At 34.8% G+C, this 20,323-nt stretch overlaps 3 protein-coding genes across 3 annotated transcripts; all 3 read right to left on the bottom strand.

Moving 5' to 3' along the window:
- Positions 1-388: 388 nt before the first annotated feature.
- Positions 389-1,591, bottom strand: LOC114247188 (mannose-P-dolichol utilization defect 1 protein homolog). Its single transcript, XM_028180076.2, has 4 exons — positions 1,450-1,591; positions 1,181-1,379; positions 797-1,001; positions 389-714 (listed from the first exon to the last, which is right to left on the bottom strand). Exons 1-4 carry the CDS (start codon positions 1,535-1,537, stop codon positions 463-465), a joined length of 744 nt encoding a protein of 247 aa, XP_028035877.2. The 5' UTR covers positions 1,538-1,591; the 3' UTR covers positions 389-462.
- A 387-nt stretch (positions 1,592-1,978) lies between these two features.
- Positions 1,979-12,430, bottom strand: Arglu1 (Arginine and glutamate rich 1). The gene is made up of 6 exons (XM_089740214.1): positions 11,863-12,430; positions 11,623-11,779; positions 10,152-10,352; positions 9,273-9,356; positions 3,577-9,070; positions 1,979-3,485 (listed from the first exon to the last, which is right to left on the bottom strand). Exons 1-5 carry the CDS (start codon positions 12,015-12,017, stop codon positions 8,906-8,908), a joined length of 762 nt encoding a protein of 253 aa, XP_089596340.1. The 5' UTR covers positions 12,018-12,430; the 3' UTR covers positions 1,979-3,485; positions 3,577-8,905.
- An 833-nt stretch (positions 12,431-13,263) lies between these two features.
- On the bottom strand, positions 13,264-16,316 carry LOC114247177 (tubulin glycylase 3A). The gene is made up of 3 exons (XM_028180055.2): positions 15,189-16,316; positions 14,596-15,111; positions 13,264-13,932 (listed from the first exon to the last, which is right to left on the bottom strand). The coding sequence occupies exons 1-3, from the start codon at positions 16,006-16,008 to the stop codon at positions 13,295-13,297; spliced, it is 1,974 nt and encodes a 657-aa protein (XP_028035856.2). The 5' UTR covers positions 16,009-16,316; the 3' UTR covers positions 13,264-13,294.
- Positions 16,317-20,323: the final 4,007 nt, after the last annotated feature.

Genomic DNA, 20,323 nt, shown 5'->3' with positions numbered 1-20,323 from the left:
TTTAATTGTATCAATATTATTATAACTGCAACCTATGCGGACAACAACATTCACTTTATGGTGTCTATTCTGGGCTTATTACATTATTTTCTTAAACACCATTAGCTGTTTGAATTCCCAATTCTCACTGTAGAGCATAAAAGTATTTCGAATGCAAGGGTGGAATATGAGAATGGTTTTCTGGTAAAAGGGGTTGATGTCATTGCTCAATCTCTACCATCTGCAGTCACAAGCGACCTTTACTTATGATTCTCAAAATACATTATCAATGAACCCACAGGGGTATACAAAGTTCAGACACATAACAATGATAATAAAACATAGGTATAACAAACAATAACATCAGTGTTCAAAACAGGATTCATGGTAATGAAGATAATAAAAGGAATTGAATTAAATATGTCTTTATTTTATTTTTACAGCTAAATTATAAGGGAGTTGAAAGGTGAAATACCCATTGTGTTAAGCACGCTTTGGTTTTTTCTTGCCTTTTACTTTAATTGTCTTTTCAACATTCCAGTACCACAACATTTGTAAAACAATAGCACCATTGGCAATGGTTGAAACACAGTAGGTCAGAATAATAATGGAGTCTCCAGTTTCTTGAATTGATGTGAAGATTCTTGCTACACTACCTCCAAACAACAGAAAGCAGGTTATAAACGACAGTTGACCAGTGCTGCCATTTTTGTAGTTCGTTCCTATTTGGATTGACTGAAAAAAAAAATGTTTTATGCTTTTATAATAAAATTACATTTTTGCTTGTACATAATTTAATTAATGTTATTGAACTAACCTTGGCTATGAGAATGATAGGAACAGTGACAGCCTGCATGGTCCATAATATATCAGTGGAGGTATAACCACTTACTAAAACTGAGACTATTGCACAGTAAACAGACAGAAATATTCCGCCCTTCATTGGAGCGCCACCATAATGGAGTACTAAAGCTGCTATCATTGCCGTTTGGATGGCTAAAAATGTTCCTTCACCCCATGCACTAAAAATAAAAATTAAACATTGAATTAATAAAAAATCAGTACTAAAATAAGTTATTAAATTTTTGATTCACACTGTTTATATGAAATAAAATTCATTATTTTTAATTTTTTACTAAGTATGTACCTACTTTTTCTAGCCACACTAAAAAAAAACTAAATAATGTTTATTTGTTTATACCTGAATGGGAAACCCATTACATAGCTATAAGCAAAGTTCGCAGTGATAGCAAACAACTCCAGATAAACTCCATAAATATTGATTCCTTCGGCACTCTTACTTTGTAAAATTTTGAAAATTTGTGGCACTTTTACCAGTATGGACCCTAGAATGATGCCGATTCCGAGACCTTTGCTGAGTGTGGATTTGAAACATGGTACTGGAAAACATTAATCCGGATTAAAAAAAATAGCTTACCATACAATTATCTACATGAGAATAGTAATTACCATCAAGAAAATTGTACTTTAGAAAGTATTCGTTGTAACACTTTTGAGACAACACCCCTAATAATAATCCTTTTAAAATTTCAGCCATGTTTACTTATGTATTTATTTTAAAAAGTCAATGCAATACACATAATTCTTAAATGTTAATATTTAATACATGTATACGTATTTATTTTTACTTAATCTTACTTAAACATGCCCGATCGTTTCGTTCATAGATTATACACTTAATATATTTGAGATAGATGCGCAACTCTCATTTTTATTTTTGCTTTAGTTAGAGCCCAGGACAGCAGGCGTCGCTGCTGTCGATTATTAATCTCCCTACCCCCCACCAGGTGGCTTTTTTAGTAATTTTAATATTTTTTATAATTAACTCTCTTTATGAAAAAATCTTATCGTTTAGAATCGCTGAAATTCCCGGTAGTACTTATGAAATATTAAAGAACGTTTGATTGTGTTCAGCATTCTAATCGATAAGACCTTTTCATACAGAGAGAAAACAGTTTTTTTAAATAAAAAGCTGTAATTCTCTGTAAGCTATTTAATTTCCCTATATTACAAACAATTTACTGTTAAAAGATAGTATGAACGTACAATTGTATAAAATTTCGAATAACAATAACTCCTCTAGATTAATCCTACTAGAGTACTTAATAATATTAAATCGAAAGTTATCTAAAAGTTAATTAAGTCTAGATAATCAAATCATTCAATGTCACTTAAGTCATTTGTGCGAAATATAAACATGTCAGCTTTCCATTACAAACATAGTAGACAATTTGAATTAAATTTAATAAATTTGTTTCTTAACTATAGCAGTACTTGCTTAAAGTTGATCGTGACAGATCATGACCTTGTATGAAAATATTACATCTATAAACACTACCTATGCTTCGTCATACAATAATTGTCATTTATACTAGCATTGTAGAGATAATACACACACTAAAGTGAATACTAAATTATTCTTAGCATTCTTATAAACATTTAGAAATTTAAGAAACGATTAACCCACAATCATGTTCATAACATGTGACATTTTGTTCTGCACAAACGTTTTATTACATGATTTGAAAAACAAAAAATGTTTAAAACATGTAATGATGATTTAAAGTACTCTTAAATATTGATAGTTTGTACTTAATGACGCTTATAGTAATCTTAGACATGATTACATTAGTTATACTTTTATTCCCTATCTAAATTATTTCTATTCTGACGTTTCTGATGCTTTAGCTTTGGTAATACTAGATGAAACAAACAGCAGATTGAAAGAAAATCATCTTAAAGTTAATTACATTCATTACAAACCATTAGTTTACATTTTGTTAAAAAAGAAACTGGTGTTCGTTACATGCAAATGAATTATAAACATACACATGCAAACATAAAATGTAAATTTATCTTTTAATCCAAATTAAATGTACACTAATATTACATCTAAATAATAGAAAGGGTTTCGAAAATTTTTATTGCACTCAACAGCAGACGAGCACGCAACCCGGCCCGTGATAAGTGGTCACCAGTGCTTATAAACTTCAGCAGTGCCATAGGGGTTGCTGTCTATCACTTAAGTTTTAATAAATTATTAATATACTCAGTCACAAGCATATTGATTTCACATAATGAAAATGTAAGAAACATAATCATGTTTGGGCATTTTCATTTATATCTGCTCATACAGAAAACACAACTTAGCAAATATATTCCACAGTAAATCTAAATAATTGCAAATAATGCTTTTAAAGACCGTTGACTTTTGATCATTAATTAAAATCATCTTCTCGTAGAATTTACAAAAGGTTATTTACAAAAATTTATATCAGTATTTTCATATATTACTAACTTACTAATTACAACTATTCAAACGTAATACTATAACTATAAGAACTAAACAACCTATTTTAAAACAAAATTGGCATCAATTTAGTTCTTATGAACTATTTCAATTATTAATTTATCAATTATAATCATATTTAAAAAAAATTAAGATCCCTTGAGAGTTCACGTTCCTTGCTGAATCAGTTTCTCTTCTGAAACGGAGAAACAAAGTATCTTAAGTATGTAACAAATATTGAAAAAATACGACCATGAAAAATTTAGTGTTAATGTAATCTTACTTACAAATTAATATATTACATAACACGTTCTGGTTCAAATATAGTGCATCAATATTTTCATGTTTCAGACATTTTAGTGCTCCTTATAATTTTTCCATAAAATTTTGTCATTATCAAACCTTTGTCTACAAAAAGAAAAACATTATTTTATATTGGGTAGAAGGATGAACGTGTTCACAGGCCACTTGGTGTAACTTAGCTATCAAACACCAGGAAACAAAACGTGAATGCCATCATCTAACTTTGGATGTGAGATCAATTGTGCTGTATTTTATTTAAACAGGAAAGCATGACTGATTGATCATTCCAAAAAACTAGTTCGGGCCCACTTGACAATAAGCATATAATACGCTGAGTTGCAAAACATAAATACTTCCACCCACTCGAGACAATTTTATTATCTGAGGTGTGTGTGTGATAGTACGAGACTTAATACCGACTGTTTTGATCAAAACTTAACATATATGATAGCTAGGCAGCAGAAATAGGAAGGACCATTAGTTGGTGCTAATTCATTTAATTATATTATGAATAATAATTATGGAATGGTTTCGTTGGCATTTTGCACTTTGTACCATAGATAATACACTTGATTTTTTTTTAAAGGGATTTTATGGCCTGGTGACTAAGACCTTTAAGTCATGTCTTATTTTAATATATATTCTTATTTTTATGAAAAATGATAATATGGAGTGAAATCAATTGAAATGAAGATAATTAAATTGCAACATTAATGAACTGGGATGAAATTAAATGAAATAATATGGGATGAAATATCAGTAAAATGGTGGACATTTACTGAGATTTTTTCAGTGGACTTTTTGGAGGATCCCGAGAAGTTACGTCCAGCGACTTTGTGTCATTTTCTCACATTTGTGCACTTTCACAGATATTAAACAGTTAATAAACCACCGTTATTACACATTTAAACCTGAAGAAAAACTAAATAGACAAAATAAAACAAAATCACTTAATTCACAAAATCAATTAAGACTTTGTACCACAAACAGGACTTTAGAGTAGAGTTGATTAACTCGACTTAACTCGAGCTGTGCTTTCATTCGCGAAGCAGTTACTCTTGAGTTGTTGGGTCTCCTTTGGACACGCTCGGGTAGCTGTTAGCAAATCACACGCCTCCTGGCTGAGCCTTTGCTCGCCCGCCTGTCCTGGTGAAACTGGAAAGGCCTCCGGGCCACAAGTAATCTCTCAAATATAAAAAAAAGAATTGTGCTAAGTGGCTGGTACGAGAGAACTGAAATCATGTTGGTTGTTTTATTTTTTTAAACTAGTGGTTCTTTAGATTTCAACGGGCAATAATGGTGACTTATGAATTGTGTAATATTTTTAAGTGTACTAATGTGACACAATCAAACAGATCAACAATCAATATTTCAGATAAATCATTCAATTTAATTCAACTGCATTTTATTTATCATAAAACATGGAACGTTATTTTAAAATAATAGAAGAATAAAATATGAACTTTGGTTGTAGAAATAATAGCGTCGCAAGAAGCCATTTTATTTTTAAATTTAGTGTTTTTACAGGTTTCACTGAGAGGATACTTTGTAATATGAAAAATAATAATATTAACCGACATGACATGTCGATATTGATGATGTTAAATTTGAGATCAATTGGGATGAAATTAAATGAAACGTGATGAGATGGAGTAAATGAAAGTGTTAGTAAACTGTCAGTTATTTACTGAAACCTTGGTAGAGTTTCCGGATGAACACAAGAAGCCACATTCGGCGACTTTGTTATAACAGATTGAAACCCGAACAAATACTAAATTCACAAAATAAATAATTCAGACAACTTCGCCCCTCTCCCACCAAAAACTCCAATAAAAATTGTTTTATACTGTCTATAAACAGACAACGGGAACAGCCCAAGCCATTCCATACGAAAAGTGAAACCACAGTGTCGGATGAAAATAAAAATAATATGAAAAATTCAAATTGCAATAGAATCTCCATTTTTTCGTTCTTCCGGAAAAACTCCAAAACGCATGAACTGCGATTTTGTTCAATATATCCATCCATTAAAGTCGTATTATTATTTAAGATACGTTTTATTGACAACATAAATCCATTCCAAATCCTTGCCAAAGTGGCATTACAGCGCAAAAAAGTCATTCATCAGGTTAATAGTAATAACATTAAGTGCATTGTCTATGGTATTAACACAAAATTATTTCAAAATGTACATACATAGGGACATAGGTACACAAATTTTATTTTTCAAATATAATTTAATAAAAGGTTTTCTTTTCTTCAATCCGTGTCCACCCAATGCTGAGTGTAGGTCTCTTCGATCTCTTGCCTTTCTCATCCAGTCTCTACCAACCACTTTCACCAGTTCATCGGTCCACCTCGTTGGCTGTCTGCCCACGTTACGACGTCCAGTACTTTTGTGCCCCACCGATTGTCAGTGCGACGACATATGTGGCCGGCTCACTTCCACTTTTTCCGAGCAATTACTTTGACTATGTCAGTCAAACCAGTTCTTCTGCGGATTTCGGTATTGTGCAATGTATCCCGTAGAGAAACGCCTAGCATAACCCATTCCGTGGCTCTTTGCGTGACTTGGATTTTGGTCATAATTTACTTTGTGAGCGTCCATGCCTCGGCCCCATACACCATCACAGGGAGAACACATTGCTCGAATTTCCGACTCTTCAATTTCATTTTTTCAAAAGGGTTAATTTAAAAGATAAAGGGATGTAATGGGGCAAATTAACACCACACTGTCTCAAATGCGAACCCTACCTGCACGTGGTGCATCCTGCTGATTGACGGACAGGGCTCTGGCGACCGATAGATGGCGAAATAACCATCAACAAAACCGCTCGGTGCGGAAATCTCCTGGCCGGTAACGGGCAGCAGCATTACCGGTGCAAGGCACCGAGCACTGCGATCGCCAACCCGCTTTACTATCCCTGGCTACGGTAGCAGTTTAGGCAAACGTAGTGTAGGACGCCCTCCTGCTAGATGGAGCGACGACCTGCGCAGGGCAGCTGGCAGTAACTGGATGCGTGGAACCGAGGATCGGGTTCAGTGGCGAGCTTTGGGGGAGGCCTATGTCCAGCAGTGGACTGCCGCAGGCTGATGATGATGATGATGATGATGAAAAGATAAAAAACACAATTATTTTGTTAAGGACCTTTATTTAAAACTTATCAATCTAAAATGTCTTAGATGTGTTTAATGAATTAATGTGCAAACTAAATAATTTCATGACAATGATTCATTTGTATATATTTTTTATTCAACAAGCTTAAAAATTACAATATCGACAAAAATCTTGTAAAATCAATTATTTTACTGTTTTATTAAGGCGATACGTTATGTTAAGTCAGAAGAATTACAAACATTTTCAGAAATAAATTACTTAGAATTTTTTTAAATCAGAAGAAGAGTGTTGTGAAGATAATAAAATGTTGCATCAGTTATGACGTAATAAAGCAAATGTATCCAACACACCACTGTTATCTACTCCATATTTAAAATGGCAATATTCTCTTTTATAATTAGGGCGTTGTTGTTACAATCTGTTAAAAAAAACAAGAATGATAGGTTTAAATCAACTAAGTAGGTCATTATTGAATTCCCTCATTTTTTTGTTGCTTAGTTTAGTGAACCGAAGTCGCCTACCACTAAATGGTTACCGAAGCCCATCGACATAAATAAGGTGAACACCATCATTCACCTAGAGATACGCGTCGAAATGTGAGTTATATAAACGTGGTATCACCGCCGACTCAACCTTCGAACCGAACCGCTTGCCTTGCGGCAGAAGTAAGCAGTCGGTGGTTACATTACCGACGTTAGCATTACTCGTAGAATACCAGTAAACTACGGAACGGGCAGTATTCTTACAACGAAACTTCAATAGAAAAAAGCCGCATAATACAAGCGTAGGTATATAAAAGGGCCGATACTTATGTATTTTACAGTACAAACATACTAAAACATACAATAAATACATTTTACCGCATTTCTGGAACTGTTAACGTGATTGTAGCTGTAGTTATATTCGCAAAAAATAGAATTCATCCGAAAACACGAATCGGACTAGGGATAAATTTACTTTATTCTTGCGTATGTGTGTGTACAAGTTCAGAAACACCTTTGGATAATCCATCTCAGCTAAGGGGCAAGGTATTTATTTGGAAGATCCGCTATCCAGCCACCCCAATAAAACATTTGGACAGTCTGCGTAATGAACCAAGACCTCTGTCAGTTGTAAATCTTTCCCTTGTGTTTCTTATAATCTAAGTATTTGTAACGATTTTTCTCGCATATAATAATACATATTATTATATTATATTTGATAAAAAAAAAATTTATTCCCCATTGTGCTCAATGCCATTTCAACTCAAGTAATTTTTACATAATCATACAAACCAATTTGGATTCGGTTTCCACAAACATATTTTTATAGTTTCGCAGGTTTTTAATAAAAAAAATATTTGTTTCAATCACTTTTTGACAAAATCCCCATTTCATTTTGAATCCTATATTCAAACATAATTATTGAAAGGCTTAAGAGCAACTAATAACAATAAGGCTCTTACTTATATTCCTTATGTAAGTTTAAGTTTGTACCAAAACTCTATGGATATTTTCACATCACACACTAATTCACCATTTTTGATAAAGAAATAAGGTACAGTATCAATAAGGTATCAATATTACAACACTGCCTACTAAATTATTAATTAGTATGTATTTCACAGGTTTACCAATATAATATTTAATGAGGCATCTCTTAAAGGCAATTAGATGAAATCCGTTATTTTAATATTATGACCCAATCTTTTTCCTTACAACTTCATAAAGTCAACTAAATAAATTAGTAATGGTACATCTTGAGACGAATCAAAGCTGAATACTAAAATTATAGATTTTCAATATATGAAATGTATCCATAAAGATAAATGTCACAACACAATGTTAAAAACAATCTAGAATAGAAAACAACATGAAAGGTTCAAAAATTAATGTCAAATGCTCTTAAGTAACTTTAAAGTCGGTATCAGTGAGCAAAAAAAAAAATTTTTTGTTTTCACAGAAGTAGTAATCTTTTATTTCAAAGCAATATGTACCGGGGGATCCTGTCAGGGCATGCCAAACTGTTGAATGACCTCAGAATTATCAATAATTTAAAATGTAAAGATGTAAATTAAAACTTGAATCATTTGATTATATGTTTCCTTTCCTAGCAAACTATGTATAAAGACGATCTACTAAGGTATTAAAAATTTACTAAACTACTTAACTGCATTAAGTGTCCGTCCATCTGAAATATAATGTTTTTTTTCAGAATCATGAGAGTGGTTTCAAACTAAACGACAACTTTGGCCGTGAATTGTTCTTGCCGAGAATCTTCTTTTGTTCCTCTTTTATCCGCTTCTCTTGTTCTTTTTTCAGTTTTTGTCGTTCCTCATCCATTTTTCTTTGTTCTTCGATCATCGCTAATCTCTCTTCCGCCTGAAAATTTAAATATTTATGTTACCCAACAAATCTCAAATTTAAGTTTCTAGATTTATTGAGTCTGTTTTCGAATTAGTTAGGTTGGTGTCTTAAAATATGTGTATAAATACATAATAGAGACATTAACTACTTTTAGAATGTACTCAGAATGTGTGAACAAATTATTAGCAGAATGGTAAGATTAAGTATAAGTAATTACCAGCTTGCGCTGTGCTTCTTCAATTTTTTTGTTATTTTCCGCCATGATGTCTTCTAGTTCTTTCCTTTTACGAGTCTCCTCCTCCTGTTCAATGAAAACCATGAGTTAATAAAAAGAATTAAGTTCAAGAACACATTTACATCAAATAATACCTAATATGTTTGTAAGAATAAGTATGCTCCCCTAATGATGGCTTGTCTGAACTAAATATTCAATATTTTTGAGTCCTAAAGGATCACTGCATGATGCAGACTTGTTTGAGTCTTACGAAAATATTGCTTTGATCTGCTCATAAACTGTATTTATATATTTAATTTTGTTGTGTCAACATAGGAGTTTTCTTTTAAACAGAAATATGTGTAGTTATACAAAAAATTCAAGAAATACCTTTAGCTCGACAGGATCCTCAAGCAGCGTCTCCATAAAATTCTTAGGGCTTCAGGCTCTTGATCAGTCTTCTGACCTGACTTATACACTACGTGACTGCCAAGGACAGTCAAGCGAACAAATTTAAAAATGCTAGCTGACGCACTCATGTCGTTCATACTTAAGGGCAGGTAACGGGTTAACCGCGTCGTTGGTGCATAAATATATAGATAGTTTTAATATTTATGTGGAAGCATTGGCCTCCGAAACGTGTCAGTTAAAAATTACATCAAAAAATATACTCTTGTAAGCACTCGAACTACACCTGACCGGACCTTTAACAGATATGATCGAAATAATACTATTAGTTTCTTTGAATGTGTTGACATATAACACAATGAATTCACATTTGTTTTATTGTATAGTGAAGAGCATGTTGTTTATGCAGTGACTTCATGTGCAAATGCAACCTCCATTGCGTTTGCACACGACTATAACACAAAAGTTAATTACCTGTCTAGCTTGTTCTTCTCGTCTTTGTTGTTCTCGTTGTTTTTCTAATTCTTCCATCATTTCTTTTTCCATCTTGCGCTTGGCTTCCTCCACTCTTTTTGCCACTTCTAGTTCAATTTCATCTTTTCTTTTTTCTAACTCCTCTTCAACTCTTTTTTTCACAAGCAACTCTATTCTTTTTGCAGCTTCTTCTTCCACTACCTTTATTATAATAATAACATAGTTACTTTTTGGTTTCTTATAATGTCTTATAGAGATGGATGTTGTCTGATTCTGTCTGTTTTGCAGCAAAGTGGTCTTTTGGTATTGAGAGCTTGGCAAGCTCTACTCATTATTTAAAAATAAAAATCTATTCAATGGCTCAATAAGGACAGTGTAATTCTCACAACGTGAATTGAATAATTAATCAAGATAGTAAAATTGAACAGCTTATATGGCTAGTGTTTATGGTGGCAATGACCATCTTTAATACTGGCTTATATGGTTAGTTGTTCATGACATGAAAGTATCACCTATTTACACCAAAAAGTGATGTATCCCATTAAGTTACTACTTATCTTTGAGTGTGAACTGTTGATAGATAGATTCTCTATTAATGTGTATAAAATGTGAAGCATTAGAATACTAACTGAAAAACTGCACTATGTTTGATTATAGGTATTAGCCATTAGGTATCTATCAACTGGTATGACCTAGCTTCTATAGTATATCTAGATAGTATTCTATAGTATATCTTAGCACCTGCATGTATAATGTGTTTATTAAGTTAATAACATTTATAGCTATTTAAAATTATTTTTCAGTGAATTTAGTATTTTTTGATTTTTGAGTTTTTTTAGTTTAATTTTTTCTAAGGTAACTTTTTTCAAAAATCCTTTCACAATTTCTAAAATACGTAAAAAAATTCAGCACTAAAAGGGTTAATGCCTTCAAAGGGAGACACGAGAGCCAGCATACATCGTACCTAATTGTGAATGGTCACAATTATTGAGGAATATGAAAATAAAGTTACTCAACACCATGTTACCCTGAGAATTAATTAATTTGGGTGAGCACTAGTTGAATTCTCCATTGAAACAGTTCCAATAAAAATATTACATTTTAAATTTATAAGACAATTTAAGGCCATGAGGGATTGCGAAATATTTTTTAAAAGTAATTACTAACAAGTCTTTTAATGACATCATTTATTTTGAAGTGTTTTCTTAAAATCCCTAGCCTTAAGCTTTATACAAGCCTTGTTAAACTAAGCAATAGTTCTAGTTAGCAAATTCATGTGATTAATGTTTTTTTAAGGAAAGTAGCATTAACACTGTCCATTTACAGACTTACACTGACGGCTAAAAAATAAACCTAAGCTCAGTTTGGAAGAGAAATATGCACATTGGTTAACCGCTCAGCACATAGACATTCCATGCATTCTGCTAAGGGATCCTGAAATGTAATAATATAAATACTTTGTTGTAATCACCTTTTGTTCAGCTTCTCTTATACGTCTTTGTCTTTCCATTTCGGCTAGTCTATCGACTTCGTCCATTTTGCTACGGCCTTTGGATTTTTTTCTGTTGTTCGAATGATCGTACGATGCATCGCTACTGCTAGACGACGATATAGAATGTGACCTTTTTCTAAAAATTACATTGATTAAGCAATTAAAATTGTTAGGTTAATTTTAATGTTTTTATACGTTTATGTAGGAGAACAACCTTACCTTGACTTAGAACTACGTTCTCTCGTTTTATCAGCATGTTTGGAGTTTCTGCTGCGTGATGTTGAGCGGTCTTTTGATCGGCTCTTTTTCCTCGAGTGTTTACTACTTTTGTGATGTCTTCTAGGCGATTTACTCCGTGACCTTGAGCGTCCCATATTTTTAGCAAGCTTGGTCAAGTGCTAACAGTCGCGTGTAAAAACTAGATTGTATTTACGAAATATTACGAATTAATAAACTAACATGGTCGGATCACGCATTTTATCAAGTAGGTACGTACAGATTATATTTGCAATTTTGACATGATAATGAGAGTTGCCAGGTGTAGTTTCTTAGAATTCTCTCAAATATTAAGTGTATAATCTGTGTTCCCCACATTCGAAACCAAATGAAAAAATAGATACATTACAGTACCGACCTGCTAAGCTAGTAAATCTTAACGAAATAACTTTAAAAAAGGTTCCTTGACAGTAATGAATAACAACAAAATCTAAGAAATAAATTATATGTCATCGCTGTGAAACTTATAGTCGGATTTTTAATTAGACGAAGCCAGCTGACAGTAGCTAATGTCACTTTGTGTAATAATGTTGCTATATTTAAAGTAATAGTGATGCGTTCAGTTCTCGTTCAATCACATAAATGAACAATGAGTGTGAAGAGTTACTCATTAATTTCAAACTATAAAAGAATATTATTTATATTTTACAATAAAATTGTATTAAAGTGATCCAATATAATAATATGTTACTAGTAGTATGTAACTACAATCAGTTTTTTTTATTTTCATTACCTATGTACCTATAATTGTTATATTTTATACATCTATAGTTTCAACTATATGATGCATTGGAAATAGGACAGTCTTACAAGCTTCCTCGCAATGTTTTTCTTAATGTTTAAAACACTCGGTATTCAGTACAGGTAGATACCATAGGAACATAATGTTTCGTCGAAAACTCGTTGGTATGTACAAAGCACGGCTAAAATTCGAACCCCGTGCCCGATATCGGCAGTTCGGCACACTAACTATTCACTAGACAATCGAGGCAATTTCATTAATTCAGGAGTTTTTTCAATCGTTCACTTTATCACAACACTATTTTTATTTCATCAAAAACTGACAACACAGTAAACGTCAGTTTACTTCGTCTAATAAAAAATCCGACTATAATCAACTATTTCTTTAAACACACTGGTAAAACTATTTGGTATAAGCAGGTAAAGGTTTTCACAGCCCACATAGTATTCAGTTTTTTTTTCTTACATAAGCTGATGGTCTAAACTCTAGAGAGACTATTATGCCAGCGTAACGTTAACTAGTAGGTGAGCTCAAAAACAGTGATGTTTTATGGAATAAATTGAATGTTAAAATATTTTAAAAATAAAATAAACGCATGAGAGTTTTAATTAATCTTTTTTTTTTCTTATAGATTCAATAATCCATTAAACTGGGACTCAGAGAACAAACTTCGTCTAATTTAGTAAAACTAAACAACCGATCCGATTCAAAATGTGCTGAACCAAAAAACGTTTCGTTTGATTCTTTCATCAGTGTTTTAATATTAGTCAGACTTTTAGTACTTCTTAAGCGAGTCAAAGATGTTTCAGAACACAAATTATAATTATCGAATAAATGCGATTTGAAATTCGGGAAATTTTCTAAATCAGTCTCCATTTCCTTCCGTTCATCATTTATGAACAAATTTTCAGCGTCATCATCGAGAAACGATCTCACGGTTTTATGTGATGATTTTCTATTAATATCGTCTTTGTCACAATACAACTCATTATTATCTAGAGGTAACTTTCTGTCAGTACAGTTACTACTGTTATAAAACCGTTTTAATTTCTTCAATACAGCTTGAACGTCTCGTGGCTTATTCATATCAATGTCTTCAAAGGATTCTTCTAATTTTATATTTCCTTTATAGAAATAATCGTGAGGTACAGGAAAACCTTTAACTATAAAATCAGCAGCTCCGCCGTAATTAGGTGTGGTTATTGTCTGTCGGTATGCACATTCGAAATTGCCGGTCGAAGCATTTTTGTCAGCAGCATAATCTATCACAACTGGAATAAAAATAATATATGTACTAACGCATTTTTAGGTGGGTAAAACCAGAACAGTTTTTCTGTAAGCGTCGTTGAATGTACGAGGTCGCAATTCTGGTGGTTGATTCTGCGAAGCACTGCTCTTCCTAGGGCTAGAGTTAGCAAATTCTCTCAGGTTGAGGCCGTTAGCTCACCTAACCTTTCCGGCATAGCTGGAATAGCCGCCTAGGCTACCAACGAATAAGTAGAAAAACATTGTACGAGAAACACCAATTTTTATACCATACATATCTATACTATCTATACTAATATATAAATCTACAGTGGTTTTTACGGATGTTCCGTTATAACTACTGAACCATGCATCCGATTGACTTGAAACTTGGTATCCATGTAGAAAATATATGTATTTAATGGATAGGCTAATATTTATATGAGTGTTGGACTCCCTACACCAGTTGCGGGGGCGTTAATGATGAGAATCTTTGTGGGGGTGAAAAATAATAATGTTAATTTTAAATGCCCAGCGAAACGGACGGGTACAGCTAGTATTTTATATTATATATATATTCGCGCGATAACTTTCATAAGTTTCGATTCAATCAGATAAAAGAGGCACGACCTCATAGGTCCCGAACAAAAACACTAAACATTGTTATTACTTCGATATTTATATCAAACCTTTAATGACATCAGTTAAAACGGCCGGACAAATTTTCGCGGTGACTCGTGTGGTACTGTTGAGATCAGGGCATGCATTGATTTCGATTAACCAAGGCTTGTAATCTTTGTCCAGTAGGAAATCGCAACCGTACAGTTCAAAGCGATTCTTGCAAGCCGGCATTGTTTCTTGGCTACTAAGCATCACACCTGTGATTGTCTTTTTCATACCGGGATATATTAAATCATCCCACACCGAGGGTTTGCCGATTGCCTTTAAATAATCTTTATAGGTACCCAAATCCCACATATTGTTATTGGGTAGATCGGGATGGCGCTCTTCACAGTTCATATATCTCCTTTGCACGGCGTTGTTAGTTAAATGTATAGATTCATGGTAGTTTCCAAGGTTATATTTCTGAGAGCTGAACTTCAAATAACAGTCTTTATATATCCAAATAATCAAAGGATATGTACTGGTAATCAAATAATATTGCCTTATATCAAATTTTGTTTCGTGTATTAACATAGGCTCTTCTGTAAGTAAATTATTGGTAATGATAGAATAACATTAATTACATAAATGTCATAATTTAAATATTTCAAATTCTCACCAATATACTTTTGAATAACATATTTGCTATTAGCTTTAGCTATTAAATCATTAATTACTCCTAATTTGGAAGCAATCCGTATTCCTCTACCTCTAGAGCAATGAGCAGGTTTCAGAATCCAAACGTTGTTATACCCTTCACAAATAATTTGCGGTCGATACTTTTGTATTTCCTTCAGTAAAAATTGGGCATAGCTTAAATAAATTGGTATTTTTTCTTCTTTAGTAAGATGAAATAGTTCGTTTCTGGAGACAATGCGATAATATTTTTTCAAGAAGTTATTCCATTGATTTGAATTTACGCTGTTCAGAGAGCGATCGATGTCTAGATGTTGTTTTTGGAACAGATATTCTTTACATCTATTTAATGCAAACACCATAACGTTCAAAGAAATCTTTCCAGTCTCACAAAACACCGCCTTCTCGTTAGCGACCATTGAAAGTATCCACTTGAGTAAACCGGTGCACGCAGTTACTTTGTAGTCATTCACAAATGCTTCGGTTTCACCGCCTTCGTAACTATTGTAAGTGCGAGGAACGATTACATCTGCAGTGTTCTCTATGTAAAACCAGTCTTTTTGTTTTATCAACGAACATAGGCCTTGTTTTGTTGTCCAAGCTGTATCAATTTTTAATTTGTTACAGACAGTTATGTTTTCATTTTTCACATTTATATTTGAATTTTGAACGTTTTCTTTATTGTACCAAACGAAATTCGGTATATAGCTTTCAACTAGGTTTGATAACAGCAATCTTTCAAGTTCACCGTGTATTTCGGTCTTGTTCGAAACATTTCCGTTTCTTAATTTAAGCAAATTCATATGATCTGGATTAATTTTTTCGACCCAGCCTCTTTGCAATAATAATTTTCTGATAGTATTGCATGGGCCATAGATAGAAAATATTTTGCGATTCTGAATAGCGTTTAATGCAATATTTTTCAATTTCGAATACCTTGTAGATCTTGCTTGGCAGTTACTTATAATATAACTTTTTTCTTTAGATGATAGTCCAATACACCGATAGGGGCTATTAATGACCGTGTTTTTCCGAGGATTTGATGATGTATTTGCAAATTTATTAAAAGGAGAAAGGATTCGTTTAAGTCCTCCTTCGTCTAAAGAACTCTTAATCTGTAAAGAAAAGGAGAGATAGTTATGATAAAACACATTTTAGTTTATCACAGTAATAGAGATGGACCTGTACCATATACTACCAGACTAAGTGGATCAAACCAAAATGTTCGATGTCCATTACGTGTTCTAGCTTAAATGTCGAAGAAAAGTTTTTATTATTTAATGAAATTTAGAGCTCATTTATTTATTTCGTGTTATGTTGGTTTTAAATTGTTACCGAGGCCCATAGATATCACAACGCGAACGCCTCCTTAAGATGTGTGGTCGAAATCACAATTGAAATGTACATTAAATGACTGCCACACTTTTTAAACCAGAACGCATGATTGTTTACGCTTCGCAATTCTTAACACTCGATAATACTACCCATCAAATGTTTATACTGGAGGATTTAAATAAAATCGATCCTTTTAAAAGTAAATACAAAAAAATAAGCTGGAAGCTAAAAGAAACTTACTCCAGTGGAAGTCGGTGTCGTTTTTTCAAAATTATTCGATGTTGTACATTTAGTTTCGTTATGACAGCATTTCAGTTTTCCTTTACTAAGTAAATCAGATTTAACTTTTACCTATGGAATAGAACGGACATCACTTTAAAATGAAATGATAAAAATATTTTTATTAACATTGTATTACCAAAGAAATGAATTACCTTTCTTTTTGAAAGTTTTTTCTTTTTGGAAGGCATCCTTTTGTGTTTACCTGTTCATCGTTTTTTTATTGAAGTCATTTTCTGAGATGCAAACATGTGTTTAAAGCTGTGTCAAAAACTTTGGAACCTAGAACACATACAAAGTTTTTTAGGATGAACGTTCCCGTTGGATGCAGGTGGCATTGGACCGGCCGCACTGGAGATCAATTGGAGAGGCCTATGTTCAGCAGTGGATAGTGGACAGTGGACACCGGACAGTGGACAGGCTGAGAAGATGATAATGATGATGTTCCCGTTATAAATTTCACAAAGTTACCGGCTACGTAATACCTACGTAGGTGTGTACATGTACCCGACAAGTCCTCGATATTTTACAAAGTCGGAGAACCTCAACTATTTCCCAATTGTGTATGGCAAATCCGACTTAAATTATAAAATACTTTTTAGTACAAAATTCAAGAGTCTGCCAAGAAGAAATTTTACTAGAATTTATTAAACGTTTTAGAGTTTTAGTTTTAGCCCTTACAGCTTTATCAAAAAAACCCTTTGATGCTAACAAAATAATCATTGGATAGTTGTTACAATTCTAAAGAAATATAAAGTTGTTTTTAAAAAAAAACACCAAATTACTTTGTATAATCGAACAAACCATGCACTGGAATCATTTTAATTTTATTTTATTTTACTGTTTTTGTTATGTGAGTTCCAGTCTAATCGTCATATTCTTCATGTACCAACGTCAAGTTCTTGTCAATTAATGTCAATATTTCTAAAACAGTGTTAGTATCTGTGATATTTCATTCAAAGAGATTTTATTTTAGAAATAGATCGAATAATGAAAACTGCGTGATCGTAGGCATACCTACGAATAAATAATAAAGGCATACTTATATACATAACAATGAAGGTTGAATTCAGTATCACTATTCACTTCTTCGTTTTCTTGAGGTGTTTTTTTAAACGGTTTTATTTAGCTCGACCTGTACGGAATTTGTTTTTTATTTATTTGGGTTAAAATTAGAAATTGAAATTTAAGCACCTTCCCGTTGTCAGATTGATCTGAAATTTGGTACACACATTTAATTTAGATGACAATACAATATAATAAAATCAATGACATTATAAATCTAAGATGGCCGCCGATACAAAATGGCGGATTACATATTTTTCCTTAAACCCCTCAATATGGGTATCAAATGAAAGGGCTACACTAGCAGAATACTGTCATTATGTAAAAATTTCGTATTAGGTGTTACAAGTTACAAAATGGCGTATTAGGTGGGGGCATGATTAGTCGTGTCGAGAACAGTTGCGTCCAAGATTGTGTGACGTTAGAGGGGCAGATAAAAAAAAAAAGGTAATTAGATACCTCGTTAGTAAGCGGTAGCTATACCACCCAAGTTAAGGTAATAGGTTAAAACGTGCCGAGGACTGTATGGCATTAGGGTGGGTAAAAATGTAATGTCGTCAGCGCTTCCCCCTCAAGATTGGGCGCATCTTGTTGTATATTAAGCCTTGCCCCTTTGCTGGACTTCTGGCGGGGTCGACCGTCAAAATGCCCCTTAATCGTGGGAACAACATGGTAACAATAAATAAATAAAAAAACAAAAATAAAAACGAAACTGCTACACAACGAAAAAGAAGGCTCGAAAAGGCAAAAGAAAAGTATAGAACGAAACGTGCAAAGGAAAGTGAAAATGAAACCCACAGTTGACTACAGAAACGAAGAGAACGGTTAGCAACAGAAACACCTGAGCAACATGATACCAGGTTAATAGCACAACGTGAGAGACAAAGGCAGCTGGTAGAGTCAGAAACACCTGAGCGTCATGAGTGCAGGCTAGCATCACAACGTGACAGACGAAGAGAGCTAATAGCGTCAGAAACACCCGAGCGTCATGAGTCCAGGCTAGCACCACAACGTGACAGACGAAGAGAGCTAATAGCGTCAGAAACACTTGAGCGTCATGAGTCCAGGCTAAGATTACAACGTAACAGACAAATAGAGCTATTAGCGTCAGAAACACCTGAGCAACATGAGGCCAGGTTAACAGGACGGCGTGAGAGACGAAAGGAGTTAGAAGCTTCAGAAACACCTGAGCAACGCCACGACAGGTTAAATAACCAACGTGAGCGTGCACAGCAACGCAGAGCATTCCGATAGAGGCACCCGTCACGTGCGGACGTGCTCATCGACCACTCGATCGCCCGGTCTTTGTTCGCCTGGCTTTTGTTAGCCCGGCCATTGTTCGCGCGGCCTGTGTTTGTGGTACATCTGCCGACTAAGTGCTCTTTCTGGAAGTTTTTATTTGTTTTGTTTCCTTTTGTTGTTTCTGTGTTCGTGGTACATCTGCCGACAAACTGTTTTCCTGGAAGTGTTTAATTGTTCTGTTTCTTTTTGTTATTTCAGTTTTGTTGTGTTTTTTCTTTGTCCTGTAGTAATCGTGCCGCATCGCCACCTGTGTTCAATAGAACCGCTCAGGTCCGAGAAGGTGGGGCCTCGCCGCAAGGCGAGTGTTTTCAAGACCCGGGGCCGCCCCACCTGGGCACTCAGCGATCATGGACGCTGTATTCGCGGAATTCCTCCGACTTCGCCACCCACAGCTCGCCTCAGAGTTTCTGGCCTTCAAGGCCGATCACACCGCGAGCCCTCTCGTGGACTCCGCCGAGCTCGCTGCTCCTGCGTCGCCTGTACCTGCGTGCAAAGCTTCTGCATCGAGCACCGCAGCCTCCGTCGTGCCTGCCGTTCCCGCGTCGCCTATACTGGCGAGTAAAACTGCTGCGTCGTCCGCCGTGGCCACCGTTCCAGCAGCGCGATCATCCGCAGCCTCCGTCGTGCCCTCCAAAACACCTGCTCGTAGGTCACCTGCGCCCGCCTCCTCGTCCTCCGACTCTGACTCGGAGATGGAGGTCGACCTCGCTCCCGTCTCATCGACGGATGGATTCACCCTGGTACAAAAGGGTAAGAAGCGTGCCGCGGAGTCTCGAGCTCCCGCGGCCGCTAAAATTAGCAAAGCCGCGAACGCGTCGCGCCCCCGCCCTCAGACTCCCGTTGCGCCTCCAGCCCGTGCCACTCCGTCGCCGCGTCCAGTGGCACAAAATAAAACCCCGACCCCTCCCCCGGTAATCCTCCGAGAGAAGGCAGCTTGGGATCGAGTTTCCCTGGCCCTTAAGGCCAAAAATATCAACTTCACGAATGCCCGTAACCTCGCGAACGGCATTCAAATTAAGGTTCGAACACCCGACGACCATAGGTCCCTCTCTTCTTACCTCCGTAAGGAGCGTATAAGTTTCCACACGTATACGCTCCAGGAGGAGCGCGAACTCCGTGCCGTCATACGTGGCATCC

This window comes from Bombyx mandarina, chromosome 04 (genome assembly GCF_030267445.1).
Source record: "Bombyx mandarina strain Sakado chromosome 04, ASM3026744v2".
NCBI lineage: Eukaryota > Metazoa > Arthropoda > Insecta > Lepidoptera > Bombycidae > Bombyx > Bombyx mandarina.
This window is presented reverse-complemented; position numbering and strand designations above follow the sequence as displayed.

Coding starts and splice junctions, on each gene's coding strand:
- LOC114247177 (XM_028180055.2), bottom strand. CDS start 16,008: ATGAATTTGCTTAAATTAAGAAACGGAAATGTTTCGAACAAGACCGAA. Junction 15,112..15,188: donor TGTTATTCAAAAGTATATTG/GTGAGAATTTGA, acceptor ATTTACTTACAG/AAGAGCCTATGTTAATACAC. Junction 13,933..14,595: donor TTTAACTGATGTCATTAAAG/GTTTGATATAAA, acceptor TTTTTATTCCAG/TTGTGATAGATTATGCTGCT.
- LOC114247188 (XM_028180076.2), bottom strand. CDS start 1,537: ATGGCTGAAATTTTAAAAGGATTATTATTAGGGGTGTTGTCTCAAAAG. Junction 1,380..1,449: donor AAAGTACAATTTTCTTGATG/GTAATTACTATT, acceptor AATGTTTTCCAG/TACCATGTTTCAAATCCACA. Junction 1,002..1,180: donor GTAATGGGTTTCCCATTCAG/GTATAAACAAAT, acceptor TTTTATTTTTAG/TGCATGGGGTGAAGGAACAT.
- Arglu1 (XM_089740214.1), bottom strand. CDS start 12,017: ATGGGACGCTCAAGGTCACGGAGTAAATCGCCTAGAAGACATCACAAA. Junction 11,780..11,862: donor GAACGTAGTTCTAAGTCAAG/GTAAGGTTGTTC, acceptor TGTAATTTTTAG/AAAAAGGTCACATTCTATAT. Junction 10,353..11,622: donor TAAGAGAAGCTGAACAAAAG/GTGATTACAACA, acceptor ATTATAATAAAG/GTAGTGGAAGAAGAAGCTGC.